General features: G+C 45.5%; 1 protein-coding gene across 14 annotated transcripts in view; it reads left to right on the top strand.

Moving 5' to 3' along the window:
- Nucleotides 1-14,131, top strand: part of SMARCA4 (SWI/SNF related BAF chromatin remodeling complex subunit ATPase 4) — a 73,234-nt gene extending 59,103 nt beyond the window's left edge. For 5 of the 14 annotated variants that reach the window (XM_070741588.1, XM_070741600.1, XM_070741594.1 and 2 more), the window contains 6 exons: nucleotides 3,309-3,562; nucleotides 4,790-4,898; nucleotides 7,236-7,337; nucleotides 8,461-8,593; nucleotides 13,148-13,287; nucleotides 13,638-14,131. In XM_070741588.1, coding sequence (XP_070597689.1) covers nucleotides 3,309-3,562; nucleotides 4,790-4,898; nucleotides 7,236-7,337; nucleotides 8,461-8,593; nucleotides 13,148-13,287; nucleotides 13,638-13,670 — 771 coding nt within the window. In that variant the 3' untranslated portion in view covers nucleotides 13,671-14,131. The remainder of the gene's footprint in view (nucleotides 1-3,308; nucleotides 3,563-4,789; nucleotides 4,899-7,235; nucleotides 7,338-8,460; nucleotides 8,594-13,147; nucleotides 13,288-13,637) is intronic. The other 9 variants (XM_070741601.1, XM_070741589.1, XM_070741591.1 and 6 more) reach the window with 3 other exon arrangements.
- Nucleotides 14,132-14,742: the final 611 nt, after the last annotated feature.

Consider the following 14,742-nt stretch of genomic DNA (forward strand, 5'->3'; position numbering starts at 1 on the left):
ATAAATGGATGATGGGTGAGGCTTAACTAGGGTTTATTTTGAGGGTAGGCCTTATATTAGGCGCAGGTGTGAAAATAGGGATAAGGCTTGTTTTCTGGACAGGGTCATACTTTCAGGGAAACACAATGTGTAGATTAATAAAAAGGTTTTTTTTAAAGAAACAAGACATTTTACACAAATCAGTAAAGTTTAAAGAAATTAGGGGAACTGTAAATCTCTGTGTAACACTGTGGCTTTCCTCTATCAAAAGAACAGCTAATAAGAGGTGTAGCTAAGAGGAAGGAAAGCATTTCCTATTTAATCATAACATAGGTTTTGCTGGGAGGATAACAACTATTGCCATAACAGAAATAGGAAGCTAACCATTTTGTAGGAGGAAAATTATTCGGATTTGGTTTATTATATAATGGAGCTGTGTGCCTAAATTTCCCTTTCTCCAGTTCTGTTTCGTGTACCAGTGAAGGTCCACACCATGTTAAATCAAGAGCCTTGGTTTCTCTCTGCAGTTTGGAAAATGCTGGCTGGCAAAGGAGGGATCAAACATTTGAATGATGTTTTGCAAAAAGGCTCCACAAAGCAAATTCATTAATGGCAGTCATCTCTAGCAAGGGCCTTGCTAACAGAATGATAGCTCCCTTATCTACCTTTTATACATTATATGAATTACATGGTTTAAATTATATGGTCTTTATGGCTTTTACTTTTCTTTTATCCCTGAGAATTCCTGCTTACAAAAGTATTCAACAACCCTGAATAGTTGAGCTATAAATTAAAAGAGAAAGAAGATTGTGTTCCCAAATGGACACAATTTGGTGCCCTCTGGCTTTCAGACTATATGTTCTACAAGTTTTTGCAATTGGAGAGGCTAACTATTAATCAAAAATATCAAGAAGGAACCAGGCTGCCTCCTCAACAATAGAGACTTGCAAGTGAAATTAGTTCTGCTTCAAAACGGAGGCAAGCTTTTGTTATGTAATAGTCATGAGGAAGGAGTTTCTAGTTTTGTCCTATAGATATATATATTTTTAGTCCCCAGCAAATTATTATTGGTTTTCTGTTAATCTTATATACGTGGAGACTTTAAAAGTATATGACACCTTCTGCAGGCTCAGGCAGCATCCTCAGGAGTATACAATTAATATGAACAGGACAATTCTCAAGATTCCAATATGGCTCCAGCCTATTTTACTTCAGTCTATAGGAAGAGATCTAATAATATGCCAGAACAGCATAGCCAATGGCACCAACAGTATTTCACATATTAAAACTTTTCCAGATATCCACAAATTAATCACTAATAGACACAGAGACCGAAGGAGAAAATAGAAGCTACAATAGTTCATAGTTTCTTGATTAATTACATCCCATTTTCCTTTCTCTGGAAGAGGCTTTGGCTCAGCCAAGGGGTGAAATGCTGGGACATTGAAAGAAACTGGGCAGGAAGAGTCTTGCCCATCCTTGTATTTTTGTTCCATTTCTGAGAGAAACATAATGACAAGAAAGTTCTGTGTATATCAGGTTTCTGCACTGTTCTGTGTATTAGCCAATGCTGAAATACGTTACTTGTAGTTTAATGAAAGGGACTCGTTCCATTAATTGATCTACAAATTCACATTCTTACTGTTTTGAGGAATTGAGCAGCTGTCTTCCAAAGGCCAAACCTTTAAACATGAAACAAAAAGAGATTTCTGAGCTAGTATTTGCTTACATGCAGTCAAGAGTCTTCCCGTTCTATTAGATTTGTTCTTCACCATTTTCCAAATTTATCAGACTCCATACAAGCCCCCAAATACTATATTTCAGCTCCTTAATAGCTGGCATTGTAATGTCCATGGACTAGTTTTTTCTAGGTCAGCAAATACCCCATGGCTGTAAATGTTTTGGCTTGTTGCAGGGAGGGTGGCTGATGCCAAATGCAATGAGAAGGGACCCTGGAATTTCAGGCTATAACTTCCATTTCTGTTCTCTTTGATCCCTCCAAACACTAGCATAATTAAATAGATTGCTTCCCTTGTTTGAAGCTGCCAAGAATAGTTCATTAATATATTAATATATATATTATTATTTATATATATTAGCCCTATATATTTCTTGGGCAAAAAGAAGTACGGGTCTTGAAGAACCCTGTAATATATTCCATTATCCAAGATCAGAGCTGTCACCTATTCGTTGAAAAGTGAGGTTACGGTCATAAATTGAATGAGTTTAAAACCCAGATGTTCAAAAAGGAATGAACAATTATTGGACCTATTTGCATGTATATGTCTTAATTAATTAAACTATCATTCCTTTTCCCACATCTATTTTCAGTATGCCATAATTCCTTATAGGTTAATTAACCAGTTTTTTGTTAGCGTCGGAACTAGCAGATTATGGACAGAATAGGACTCAAGAAATGATTTCAAAGAAAAAATGTAGATAGTATAAAAATAATGCTGGGATGAAGTGCTTCCTTCTCCCAGGCTTTTAGACATTTGATGCCACCCATTAAGAATTTTAAGTTAGTGCTTTTTATTTCTGTGTTACAAAATGAAAGAATGGTCTCCTTGATTTCATTCTTTTTCATAAGGTACATCTCATAAGAGGTCCTGCAGAGCTGTTTGAGGTCAGGAATTCTGTTTGCTTTAATTGTCATATAAGGAACAAATGATGAACAAAGTACACCCATGTTGGCAGGCCATTCTCCACGTAAAGACTTTCCATGATTTGCTGACATTACAGAGCTGTCGCAATTTGAACTGTAGGTTCCTTTGCTCTGACTGTTGAGTAAGTGAGATCCTGTAGCCATGTATGACCATAAAAATGAAAGATGGGTAGTTTTACTTCTGAGTTTTCCTACTTCTGTTATACATGGCCTTCAGTCAACTTGCTTCTTTTCCTCTCTTACTGTGCAATCTGAAGCATAAAAATTTATGGCTAACAGGTGGTTAAGTAGCCTCAGGCCTCCTTGCTGCTTTGGAAGAAATTGCAACAGAACTGGCAGGAAGGGGCATCCCCACAACCTGCTCTGCATGGTTTCTACAGAGTCTTCTGCCTGTTGGCCCTGTTTAACATGAGAAGAAAAGCTTGTAGGTAAGAGAACTAGCTTTCCTCCCCACCTTTTAGTGTTGCAGCCTTCCATGATCCATAACTGACTACACTGGGAAGTGATGCCTTTGGGGAAGCAGCCCATGTAGACATCCCATTCCTCACTGTGCTTAGATAGCTCGGCTGTGTGTGAGTGTTCACGTTCAGTCATTTCGCAGTGTGCTGTTGTCCCATTTGCTTTTCATTGCACCTGGCTGGCTGACTGCTGCTCTTATCTGTAGGCCATAGAAGAGGGCACCCTAGAGGAGATTGAAGAGGAGGTGCGTCAGAAGAAGTCCTCCCGCAAGCGCAAGAGAGACGTGGATGTCAGTTCTTCCACCCCGACCACCAGCACTCGTAGCCGGGACAAAGACGACGACAGCAAAAAGCAGAAAAAGCGCGGCCGGCCTCCTGCTGAGAAGCTCTCTCCGAATCCACCCAACCTCACGAAGAAAATGAAGAAGATCGTCGATGCTGTGATTAAGTATAAAGATAGGTAACCGAAAGAAGGGATATTTTTCCTGTATAATTCAACACTTCATATCCTCAGCCATCAGTATTTCTCCTCTGGATAGACGCTTGTTTGGAAGTATCTAAATGTTTATTGTTTCTGCTGTCTCTGGACTTTGAAAGGGAATCCAGTGTATGTGAAATGCTGGGGGTTATGTGAAAAACTGAGGCCACGGGTGGTCCTCGACTTACAATCACAATTGAGCCCAAAATTTCTGTTGCTAAGTGAGATGGTTAAACAGCTTCCTATCTTGCCCCAAATTCCTCCAAAAATCACCACTCCAAAAGCTTCCTAAGCCACCCCAAATCACTTCCAAAGTCTTCCAAACTCACCTCTCCTTTCAAAATGCCTCGTTTCTCCTTGCTGCCTTTCTTCACTCCATTTGCCTTCGTTAGGACCTCGATTTAGGTGGCATAGGAAGCGGCTGGAGGGGCGATTTTAGAAGCAATTTGGGGCAACGTAGGAAGGCTTTGGAGTGGCAATTTTTGGAGGAATTTGGGGCAAGAAAGGAAGCTTTTGGAGTGGTGATTTTTGGAGCAATTTGGGGCAACGTTTTGAAGGGGTGATTTGGGGAGAGATTTGGGGCGGCGTTAGCCTTTGTTAGGACCTCCATTCCTCGCTTGTCCTTGCTGTCCGTCTCCACTCTGTTAGTCTTCACTTTGTCCGCCTGCCGCTTTTTTTTTAAGCCTTAAAGTTTGGATTTTCCTAATGGGTTTGCACACATTATTTGCTTTTACATTGATTCCTATGGGAAACAATGTTTCGTCTTATGAACTTTTCACCTTACGAACCTCGTCCCGGAACCAATTAAGTTTGTAAGACAAGGTATCACTATATTGAAGGAAGCAGGGGGTAAATTACATTTTTAATTCTTTTTTTAAAAACCACAATATGACATGAACCAGCAGGAGAAAATATTTTCATCAGATTCGCAACTTGAAGTAGATTTAAATTTCCCTTGTATAAATAAAAATTGATTTGCTATGCCTCATATTAACAAATACACAATAATCCTGCAGATAAAATGGGCTCTTTCTTTGCTCCTCTTTAGCTACTAATCCAGCATATCAGCCACTAGTATATAAAATAAAACGGTCTTCATATTTCACTTCGCTTCTCAGTCCATGACAGCCAAGACAGATGCCTCTGAATTGACCTGCTCTGGGAACGACACACCATGTTTTAGATGTTTTCCTTCATCTTGTTTTGTAGCAGCAGTGGACGTCAGCTTAGTGAAGTCTTCATTCAACTGCCTTCTCGAAAAGAGCTTCCAGAATATTATGAACTCATTCGCAAACCAGTGGATTTCAAGAAGATAAAGGTGCCTTAGCAGTTGTTTGTCTTTCTCTAATATCAGAGATGAGCCCAATGTTTGTTTATTTCTTTATTTGATTTATATCTCATCTTTATTTCTGCAACTCAAACAACATATAGAATGCTCATACCTCCTATTTTCCTCTCAACCACCATCTTTAAAATAGATTGGGCTGAGAACAGGACTGACCCAAAGTCCCCTAGTGCTTCCTCCTATGCCTAAGGAGGGACTAGAAAGTTGCTACTTTAATACCATAGTGGCTCTTGGTAACAGAATGGTAAAATATAGCTGTTGCCCATCTTAAGCAGGATGCAGCACCTTGGATTTGAATTAAATAGGGTACTTTCGCCCAGTAATGGGCAGCCAAAATTTTTACTGCCACAATGCGGGTGTGGCTTATTTTGTGGGTGTAGCTTAATGGACATATAACTGGGTAGGAATGGCTTGCTGGCCAGGAGGCCAGGTGGGAGTGGCTTGAGCGATCATCATCGTTCAAGTGAACTGTTATGTCCTTGACTTACAACCTTACCAGTGTCGCTCGCTGGGGTGACAATTTGCTTCGTGTTTCCCACGCTCCTTCCTGGGTCGCCCCTCCCCCCCCCGCCTCTGGCTGAGTAGCTAGGCGAATGGGTGCTGCCAGAAGCGCCGCTTCCACCCACGCTTTCTGCTTGCCCCTGAGGCGGGAGATGACCACGTGAGGCTGGAGGGGAGCCGGGCAAGAGAGAGGGAAGCTCATCCGAGGCCAGGAAGGAGGAAAGAGGAAAAAAGCAAGGAGCGCAGACGCAGCAGCAGCAGGGGGGAAAAGGAGAGCTGAGTCGAGACCAGTAATCCAGGAAGTGACAGCCGCCGATCAGCTGGAGCTGGGCACATGTCTTCATTTCCACCAGTGGAACTACGTTCCACTATGTCCTGTCTGCTGCCCATCCCTGCTTTCGCCTCATATGAGAGACAACAAACATGAGAGAAAGCAGACATAACCAGAGCAGAGTTCATTTCCCATATCCACTCAGCAAATTATATCATCAGGTAGAGAAGGCTGATTTGACATTTGGTCATGTGATGGGAAAATCACCTACTGCAATTTCCTGGCAAGATCACATGCCTACCCTTTGTTCCCTTGTTTAGAAGAGCAGGCTGAGCCCTGTAGTTTAATGCCTACAAGGGTAGTGAACTGATTTCCCAGTTCAATGTAATTAATATGTGCCTCTGCAATTTCTAACTCTGGGTCGCCCATCGTTCTGCATTATTTCCGAGAACACTTTCTGATGAAATGAAGGGACTTGTGTTGCACATAACTATAACTTTAGTAAGGTATATAGCCCATTTGAAACATCATCAATATTGCATTGTACCTTTTTAAGCTGTGTTATATAGTATGTCTTAAATAGTTCTTAATATATTTTAATGCATTAAAGTGTATATGCAACAGCATGCTGGTTTCCTAAACAGGATGGTGGAAGTCTTTGTATTAGTTTATAGTATCTCTGATTTACTGAATGAAGCCATTCTAAATTAGTAAATGTAACCTTTTTAAAACTTCCAATGAATCATATTTGCTTGTTTAGATAGATTTAGATTTTAAGGTCTTAATATAGAAATTTCAAAATGCCCTCCCTTTAACAAAAGAAAGATTCATGTGTACGTTAGATCCCTTTGAATTTTAACCTTCTAGGATAGAATTAGTTCATCTGAGGCCTTCAAACCAGTTACAGAACAAAGATGATAGTGTGGATTGCCAAAGATCCATCATCAATTGAGTGGCACAATTAGTGATTTCTCTTGAGGCCTGTTAAGGGGCCAAACATCAGATAGCCATTTTGCTCATCCAGTTTTGCATGTTCATGTGTTCAACAATTAGAGTTTCAGTCAATACTTCCACAAAATCAGTACTATTGAAATATTGTATAATTGTATATATTGTGTAATTGAATATAATTGTATGATGCATGTTGTTTATTGGCCAAGTGTGATTGGACACACAAGGAATTTGTATGCACCAAGACAAACTCCTTATGTGTCCAATCACACTTGGCCAATATTTATTTATTGGATTTCTATGCTGCCCCTCTCCTAGGACGCTGTTTCTACCTGTCTTCTAAGTGAATTAACAGCACAGCTGTCCTAAGATATACTCTGTCTATGTTCCTAGTTTTAAAGAAAATGTTGAGGATACTATCTCCCTTTAGCTTTAAGATTTGCTCCTTTTTCTCCTCTCAGTTGCTGAAAGAGTCATACAGCTAGGGGAATCATGTCACTCTGAAGACAAGTGAATGAAGGCAGGAATTTGAATCTTTTGTTCAATAAAACATTGTTGTGTTTCTCGCCCCACCCTTTCACCTTCAGGAGCGTATCCGGAACCACAAATATCGTAGCCTGAACGATTTGGAGAAAGATGTCATGCTTCTATGTCAGAATGCTCAGACGTTCAATCTTGAAGGGTCACTGGTAAATATCTCCCTGCAGTTAGAGAATGTTATTGACAATAAAAAAAGTGTATGGTTCTCCCCATCTCGTGGATTGAACGAGCTCTCCTGTTGCTAAATATGTTATGCGTTTTGAGAGATGACTAGTTTCTGTGTCATTAGTGACGGTTTGAAGTTACAATGGCCCTGAGAAAAAGTGACTTATGACCATTTTTCACACTTACGATAATCAGGATCACGTGGTTTACATTCAGATGATTGACTCACATTTATGACAGTTGCAGTGTCCTAGGGTTATGTGATCCCTGATAAGCAAAATCAATGGGGAAGCCGGATCCTCTTAACAATTGTGCTACTAATTTAACAATTGCAGCAATTCACTGAACAAATATGGCAAGAAAAGTTGTAAAATGGGGCAAAACTCACTTAACAAATTTCTCAGTTAACAACATAAAATTTGGGATCAACTGTGGTCCTAAGTTGAGGACTGCCTGTAGTTTTTATAATACCATGGTTGTGGGCAGGATACATATAGCAAGAATTCCTTTGCAGAGGTATGATAAATCATTAGTTTTAAACAGAGGTGGGCTGCCCACAGCGTCCCTTCATGTCCATGCACGATTTGGCTACCTACCCAGGTGCAGTAGCATAATTGCGCTGCACTCTGCTAGCACTCAGAGACACGGGGCTGAGCACATCTTAGCAGCCAATTTTAGCAGATTTTTAAAAACGTAAGAATTATCAGGAGATAATGAGTTTTATAGAAAAGCTCTTTTCTAATATCTCTTATAACTAAGCTTTAGAAACTCCCTTCAATTTACTTGTAATATGTATCTGATGCTACTGCAACCAATTAAGTAAATGGTTTTAGGGCAGCCACTTTTTTCTATTCTTCCCAATTTCAGTATGGAACACAAGACTGTTGGAAGATTACAGCAAGATATATAATAGGAGCAGTAGCCACTCGAAAGAGTTGTATAAATCCCCAATATAATTAAGAATGACCCCCTCCCCCTTTTTTTAACAAAACCATCATAACAACTAAGGGTATGGACTGAGAATAAATATAGAACTTAGCCCAGAGCAATGAAAGGATTAGATCAATCATGATTTTTCCATCTTCCTTTTTCTATGGTTTCTTGCAGATTTATGAAGACTCAATTGTACTGCAGTCTGTCTTTACTAGTGTGAGGCAAAAAATTGAAAAAGAAGAAGACAGTGAGGGAGAAGAGAGTGAAGAGGAGGAAGAGGGAGAAGAGGAAGGATCTGAATCAGAATGTGAGTGGGTTTTTTTATTCTGCATTATTTTTTTGGAGAAAACAAATGTGCAAATTTTTCCAAAAAATCTAAATGGGTTCTTCCTGTATCTTCATGGACACACCTGTGTCATTTTCCTGGTAGCAATACAGAAGTAATGTGGCTTCCCTAGAATACCTTTCAAAATCAGTGATGGAACTGTAGAATTGTAAGGTATGCTATCCCCTACTTTGGGCTAGATCTGTAAGAGAACCTCTGACAGCTGCCCTCCAATTTTCCTTTGAAGTCCTTCATGAAGAGCTCATGTCCTATGGTATATACTGTTTTAGTAGCAGACAGCTTGTAATCAGGAGGTTCCTCCTGATATTTGCTCCTAATCTCCTTTCTTGAACTTTTAACTTATTGGTCCTCATTCTTTCCTGTGGCTCAATAGACAAGAAGGTGGCTAATGTATCTTCCCTTATGTCATATTTCTTTAAACTAAAGAAATCCATTCTTCATAGGGCTTCATTTTCAAACATTTCATATCTTAGTGACCTTAGTGGCCTTTTTATTAACTTGCTCTAATTTGTCGCTGCCTTTCTTGAATCTTGGTGCTCAGAGCTGGATATCGTATTCCATGTCCTTGGTATTTCTGACCGCACATCCACCTGTAATACTTGTTAGGTTTTTGAGATAGCCAGACCTGGTTAGGTATTTCTTGTTAAATAGAAGGAAAAAGTATGAAAATTATGATGGACAGATGAAAAAGTATCTGAAAGCCTGAAGTTAGAGCCATCAGGAAAGATTGACATTTGACAGAATTATCATCCAGATCTTGTGATGAAAGCCTTATCCAGCCCTTTTTGCACCATCATTATGTGTACATAAAAGGCTGTTTGATTTCTTTTATAAGAAGATAAAGAGTTTTTGGTGTGGTTATTTCACAAACCAAGCCTAGGCTATTAGGTTTAGGAATACAGTGAAACAGATTATTGGAGGATTTGGAAATACATATATATAAGTAGAATTGTGTCTATTTCTCATGTAATATGTACAGTAATACCTCATGATACGAACTTAATTGGTGCAAGGAGGAGGTTCGTAAGACGAAAGGTTCGTAAGACGAAACATTGTTTCCCATAGGAAACAATGTAAAGTCTATTAATCCGTGCAACAACAAAAAAAAAACCCCCAAAAAAACGCTGCCGCCCGGCTGTCACCTTTTAAAACAGCCGGGGGGGGGGGGGGCAGCAGCTGCCACAGCCGCCGGCTTCCCCGCCGCTCGCCCGCCCAGGATGCTGACCTGCTGCCTCGCGGGGAAGCCGGGCAAGAGCGATCTTCTGCCCGCCATGGGCGAGCTGCGGGGAGTCGCCCATGGCCGGCAGAAGATCGCTCTTGCCCGGCTTCACCGCAAGGCATCAGGTCAGCAAGAGCGATCTTCTGCCGGCCATTGGCGACTCCCCGCCGCTCGCCCATGGCCGGCAGGAGATCGCTCTTGCCCGGCTTCCCCGCGAGGCTCGGCTGCTGGATTCAAAGTGCTGATGTGGGGGGGGCTGTCGGGACAAGGAGCGAGGGGGCTGCGAAGGGGCACGTCTGGCGGAGGAGCCGCGCACAAAGGCTGAGGCAAGGCTGAGCAGGAGGCGAAGCCAACCAGCGAGGCGGTGGGCTGGGAGCCGCAGGCAAAAGGAGCTCGGGCATTGTTCTCCGGACCCCGCCCGCAGCCTGGAGAGGGAAAGGGCCGCCGCGGGGCTGAGCGGGCGGGGTCCGGAGAACAATGCCTGGCGCCGCGCTCCGATGCCCGAGCTCCTTTCGCCTGCGGCTCCCAGCCCACCGCCTCGCTGGTTGGCTTCTCCTCCTGCTCAGCCTTGCCTCGGCCTTTGTGCGCGGCTTGTCCCGACAGGCCCCCACCCCAGCACTTTGAATCCCGCCGCTTCTGCTGGATACGGGCGGTGGGTGGGACGGGCGGCGCGGAAGCCAGGGGCTGTGGCAGCTCGCCCCGCCCACCGCCCGTATCCAGCAGAAGTGGCAGGATTCAAAGTGCTGAGATGGGGGGTGTCCCGACAGTCCCCCACCCCAGCACTTTGAATCCAGCAGCTTCTGCTGAAGACGGGCGGCGCGGAAGCCAGGGGCTGTGGCAGCTCGCCCCGCCCACCGCCTGTATCCAGCAGAAGCGGCAGGATTCAAAGTGCTGGGATGGGGGGTGTCCCGACAGTCCCCCACCCCAGCACTTTGAATCCAGCAGCTTCTGCTGAAGACGGGCGGCGCGTATCCAGCAGAAGCGGCAGGATTCAAAGTGCTGGGATGGGGGGTGTCCCGACAGTCCCCATCCCAGCACTTTGAATCCAGCAGCTTCTGCTGAAGACGGGCGGTGGGTGGGACGGGCGGCGCGGAAGCCAGGGGCTGTGGCAGCTCGCCCCACCCACCGCCCGTATCCAGCAGAAGCGGCAGTGCTGGGATGGGGGGTGTCCCGACAGTCCCCCACCCCAGCACTTTGAATCCAGCAGCTTCTGCTGAAGACGGGCGGCGCGTATCCAGCAGAAGCGGCAGGATTCAAAGTGCTGGGATGGGGGGTGTCCCGACAGTCCCCCACCCCAGCACTTTGAATCCAGCAGCTTCTGCTGAAGACGGGCGGCGCGTATCCAGCAGAAGCGGCAGGATTCAAAGTGCTGGGATGGGGGGTGTCCCGACAGTCCCCCACCCCAGCACTTTGAATCCAGCAGCTTCTGCTGAAGATGGGCGGCGCGTATCCAGCAGAAGCGGCAGGATTCAAAGTGCTGGGATGGGGGGTGTCCCGACAGGCCCCCACCCCAGCACTTTGAATCCAGCAGCTTCTGCTGAATACGGGCGGTGGGTGGGACGGGCGGCGTGGAAGCCAGGGGCTTTGGCAGCTCGCCCCGCCCACCGCCCGTATCCAGCAGAAGCGGCGGGATTCAAAGTGCTGGGATGGGGGGTGTCCCGACAGTCCCCCACCCCAGCACTTTGAATCCAGCAGCTTCTGCTGAAGACGGGCGGCGCATATCCAGCAGAAGCGGCAGGATTCAAAGTGCTGGGATGGGGGGTGTCCCGACAGTCCCCCACCCCAGCACTTTGAATCCAGCAGCTTCTGCTGAAGACGGGCGGTGCGTATCCAGCAGAAGCGGCAGGATTCAAAGTGCTGGGATGGGGGGTGTCCCGACAGGCCCCCACCCCAGCACTTTGAATCCAGCAGCTTCTGCTGAATACGGGCGGTGGGTGGGACGGGCGGCGCGGAAGCCAGGGGCTGTGGCAGCTCGCCCCGCCCACCGCCCGTATCCAGCAGAAGCGGCAGGATTCAAAGTGCTGGGATGGGGGGGTCCCGACAGTCCCCCACCCCAGCACTTTGAATCCAGCAGCTTCTGCTGAAGACGGGCGGCGCGTATCCAGCAGAAGCGGCAGGATTCAAAGTGCTGGGATGGGGGGTGTCCCAACAGTCCCCATCCCAGCACTTTGAATCCAGCAGCTTCTGCTGAAGACGGGCGGCGCGGAAGCCAGGGGCTGTGGCAGCTCGCCCCGCCCACCGCCCGTATCCAGCAGAAGCGGCGGGATTCAAAGTGCTGGGATGGGGGGTGTCCCGACAGGCCCCCACCCCAGCACTTTGAATCCCGCCGCTTCTGCTGGATACGGGCGGTGGGTGGGACGGGCGGCGCGGAAGCCAGGGGCTGTGGCAGCTCGCCCCGCCCACCGCCCGTATCCAGCAGAAGCGGCGGGATTCAAAGTGCTGGGGTGGGGGGTGTCCCGACAGGCCCCCACCCCAGCACTTTGAATCCAGCAGCTTCTGCTGGATACGGGCGGTGGGTGGGACGAGCGGCGCGGAAGCCAGGGGCTGTGGCAGCTCGCCCCGCCCATCGCCCGTATCCAGCAGAAGCGGCGGGATTCAAAGTGCTGGGGTGGGGGGTGTCCCAGACCTGCTGCCTCTTCCCGTGCCCCCCGCCGGCCCGATCCTGCGCCTCCTGCTTCCCCCCCCCCAGCCAAAAATACAAAGGGGTCTCCGGCGGCAGACCGTCTTTGTGTTTTTCACTGGGAGGGGGGAGCAGGAGGACCTCCCTGACTCCCTCCCCCAGCGCCGGACCTCCTGCCCTCCCTCCCAGCCAAAAGACCAAAGCGGCCTCCCGAACGTTTTCAATCTTACGAACCTGCCGCCGTCGCCGAGAAGCCCCGCCGCCCGGCTGTCACCTTTAAAACAGCCGGGGGGCTTCCCAGCAGCCTCCCGAAGCCGAACGCCAAACCCGAACTTCTGGCTTCGGCTTCCGGGAGGCTGCTGGGAAGCCCCCCGGCTGTTTTAAAAGGTGACAGCTGGGCTGCGGGGCTTCCCATCAGCCTCCCGAACGCCAAACCCGGAAGTTCGGGTTTGGCGTTCGTAAGACGAAAAAAGTTCGTAAGAAGAGGCAAAAATTTTCTGAACCCCGGGTTCGTATCTCGGGTTGTTCGTAAGACGAGGGGTTCGTATCTTGAGGTACCACTGTATATGAAAATCAGGATAGATTTCAAACCTGTTTCAGTCACAATTCATAATGGCACAGGAACATAATCTCATAGCCAGTTTTGCAGTCTCACTCTGTCTTTTCTTCTTCCCAGCTCGTTCTGTCAAAGTGAAGATTAAACTGGGCAGAAAAGAAAAAGTACCGGACCGAATGAAAGGCCGCAGACGCACTAGCCGTGGGTCCCGAGCTAAACCCGTAGTTAGTGATGACGATAGCGAGGAAGAGCAAGAAGAGGTAGGTAAAACAATAGTTTTTCCCCCAAAGTGTCATCAGTGATCCCAGGAGGAGTGTTTTTGTTGGAGAGAGATAGCCAGAGAAAGAAAGAAAGAAAGAAAGAAAGAAAGAAAGAAAGAAAGAAAGAAAGGAGAGAACATTTTCCGCTTAAATAAGAGGAAACACAAAACCAGGTTCTCCTTTTCAAAAAGCTACATGGACAATAAGTAAAAATTTTAGACCTTGGTTCATCCACGAGACTTCCTGAATGATTACTGCTTTTTTGCCTGGTTACTACTTCCCAGGACAGTCGGGAAGATTCTTGATACGTTAAGATATCAACTAAAAAGTATTTTCCTCTTCTCTCCTAGGATCGCTCAGGAAGTGGCACAGAAGATGACTAGGTGACATTCCGTGATGGGGACCTCAGTCATCAGTTTTTCCAAAGCAGAGGTGCTCTAGTCCTTTAGCTGCAACGGGTAGCAAGAAAAGTAGTATTGGATGTGGGTAAACTGTATAAATTCTTCCATATTTATACTGCAGTGAAGATATAGGACTTTTTTGTGTCTTGCCTTGTCCTCACATCAGTAGCGTTTGTAACAGCATTAACTGTTTTTTTAAAAAGATTATGACTGGGGGAACACTTGATTTTTTTTAATGGCAGTACTATTTTCAGTTGCAGTATTGAATCACTGTAGTTTTAACTTGTGGGTGCATGTGTGTAAGCAGTCCACTTCCTAGTACTGTATTTTATGAAACAGGTCAAACAGCCAGCTGCTCCCTTCAAAGCAAGGACGAGGGTGGCAGGAGTAACTGTGTCAGTGTCACTGGATTTCAAACAGTAATAAATTAAGCAAAACAAACACCCCACTATCACCGTGCTGCATTTGTTAAATGTGCTTCTCTTTTACGGTAACATCTGGAAAGCTCCTCCCATCAGCTCAGGAAGGTCTGATATATCCATCTTCTGATCCATTCGGAGAATACATAATGTCAAGAATTGGAAGTAACTTTGGAGGTTTTCTAGCACAAGCCTCTGCTCAAGCAGGAAACCCTGTATCATTTCGGACAAGTGGCTGTCCGGTCTCTTCTCAACTATGACAACTATGATTATGGCCTGCTTAGAATAATTGTCCAAGAAGTTCCTAAATTCCCATCTGGGTTCTCAACTGTTGTATTTATCAAAGGAGAGGGCAGCCCAGGTTACAATATCTTATCATTCCAGATTGCACAATAGATTTTAACCAGGCCTTTTGTTTTGTAAAACAGATATTTAATGAATTTAAAGATGAAAACATCAAAACACATCTTTAAAGCATTTTAGCTTTTATTCATTTTGTCTCTGGTATTTTTTTTCCACCATCTGAAAGACTCTGCTGATTTAATCCACATCTATGATTGTGGGAGATCCTCTTCCATGACCTGCTGGGCGATGAAACTACCGTATTTTCCGGCGTATAAGACGACTTTTAAACC

Source organism: Erythrolamprus reginae, chromosome 2 (genome assembly GCF_031021105.1).
Source record: "Erythrolamprus reginae isolate rEryReg1 chromosome 2, rEryReg1.hap1, whole genome shotgun sequence".
NCBI lineage: Eukaryota > Metazoa > Chordata > Lepidosauria > Squamata > Dipsadidae > Erythrolamprus > Erythrolamprus reginae.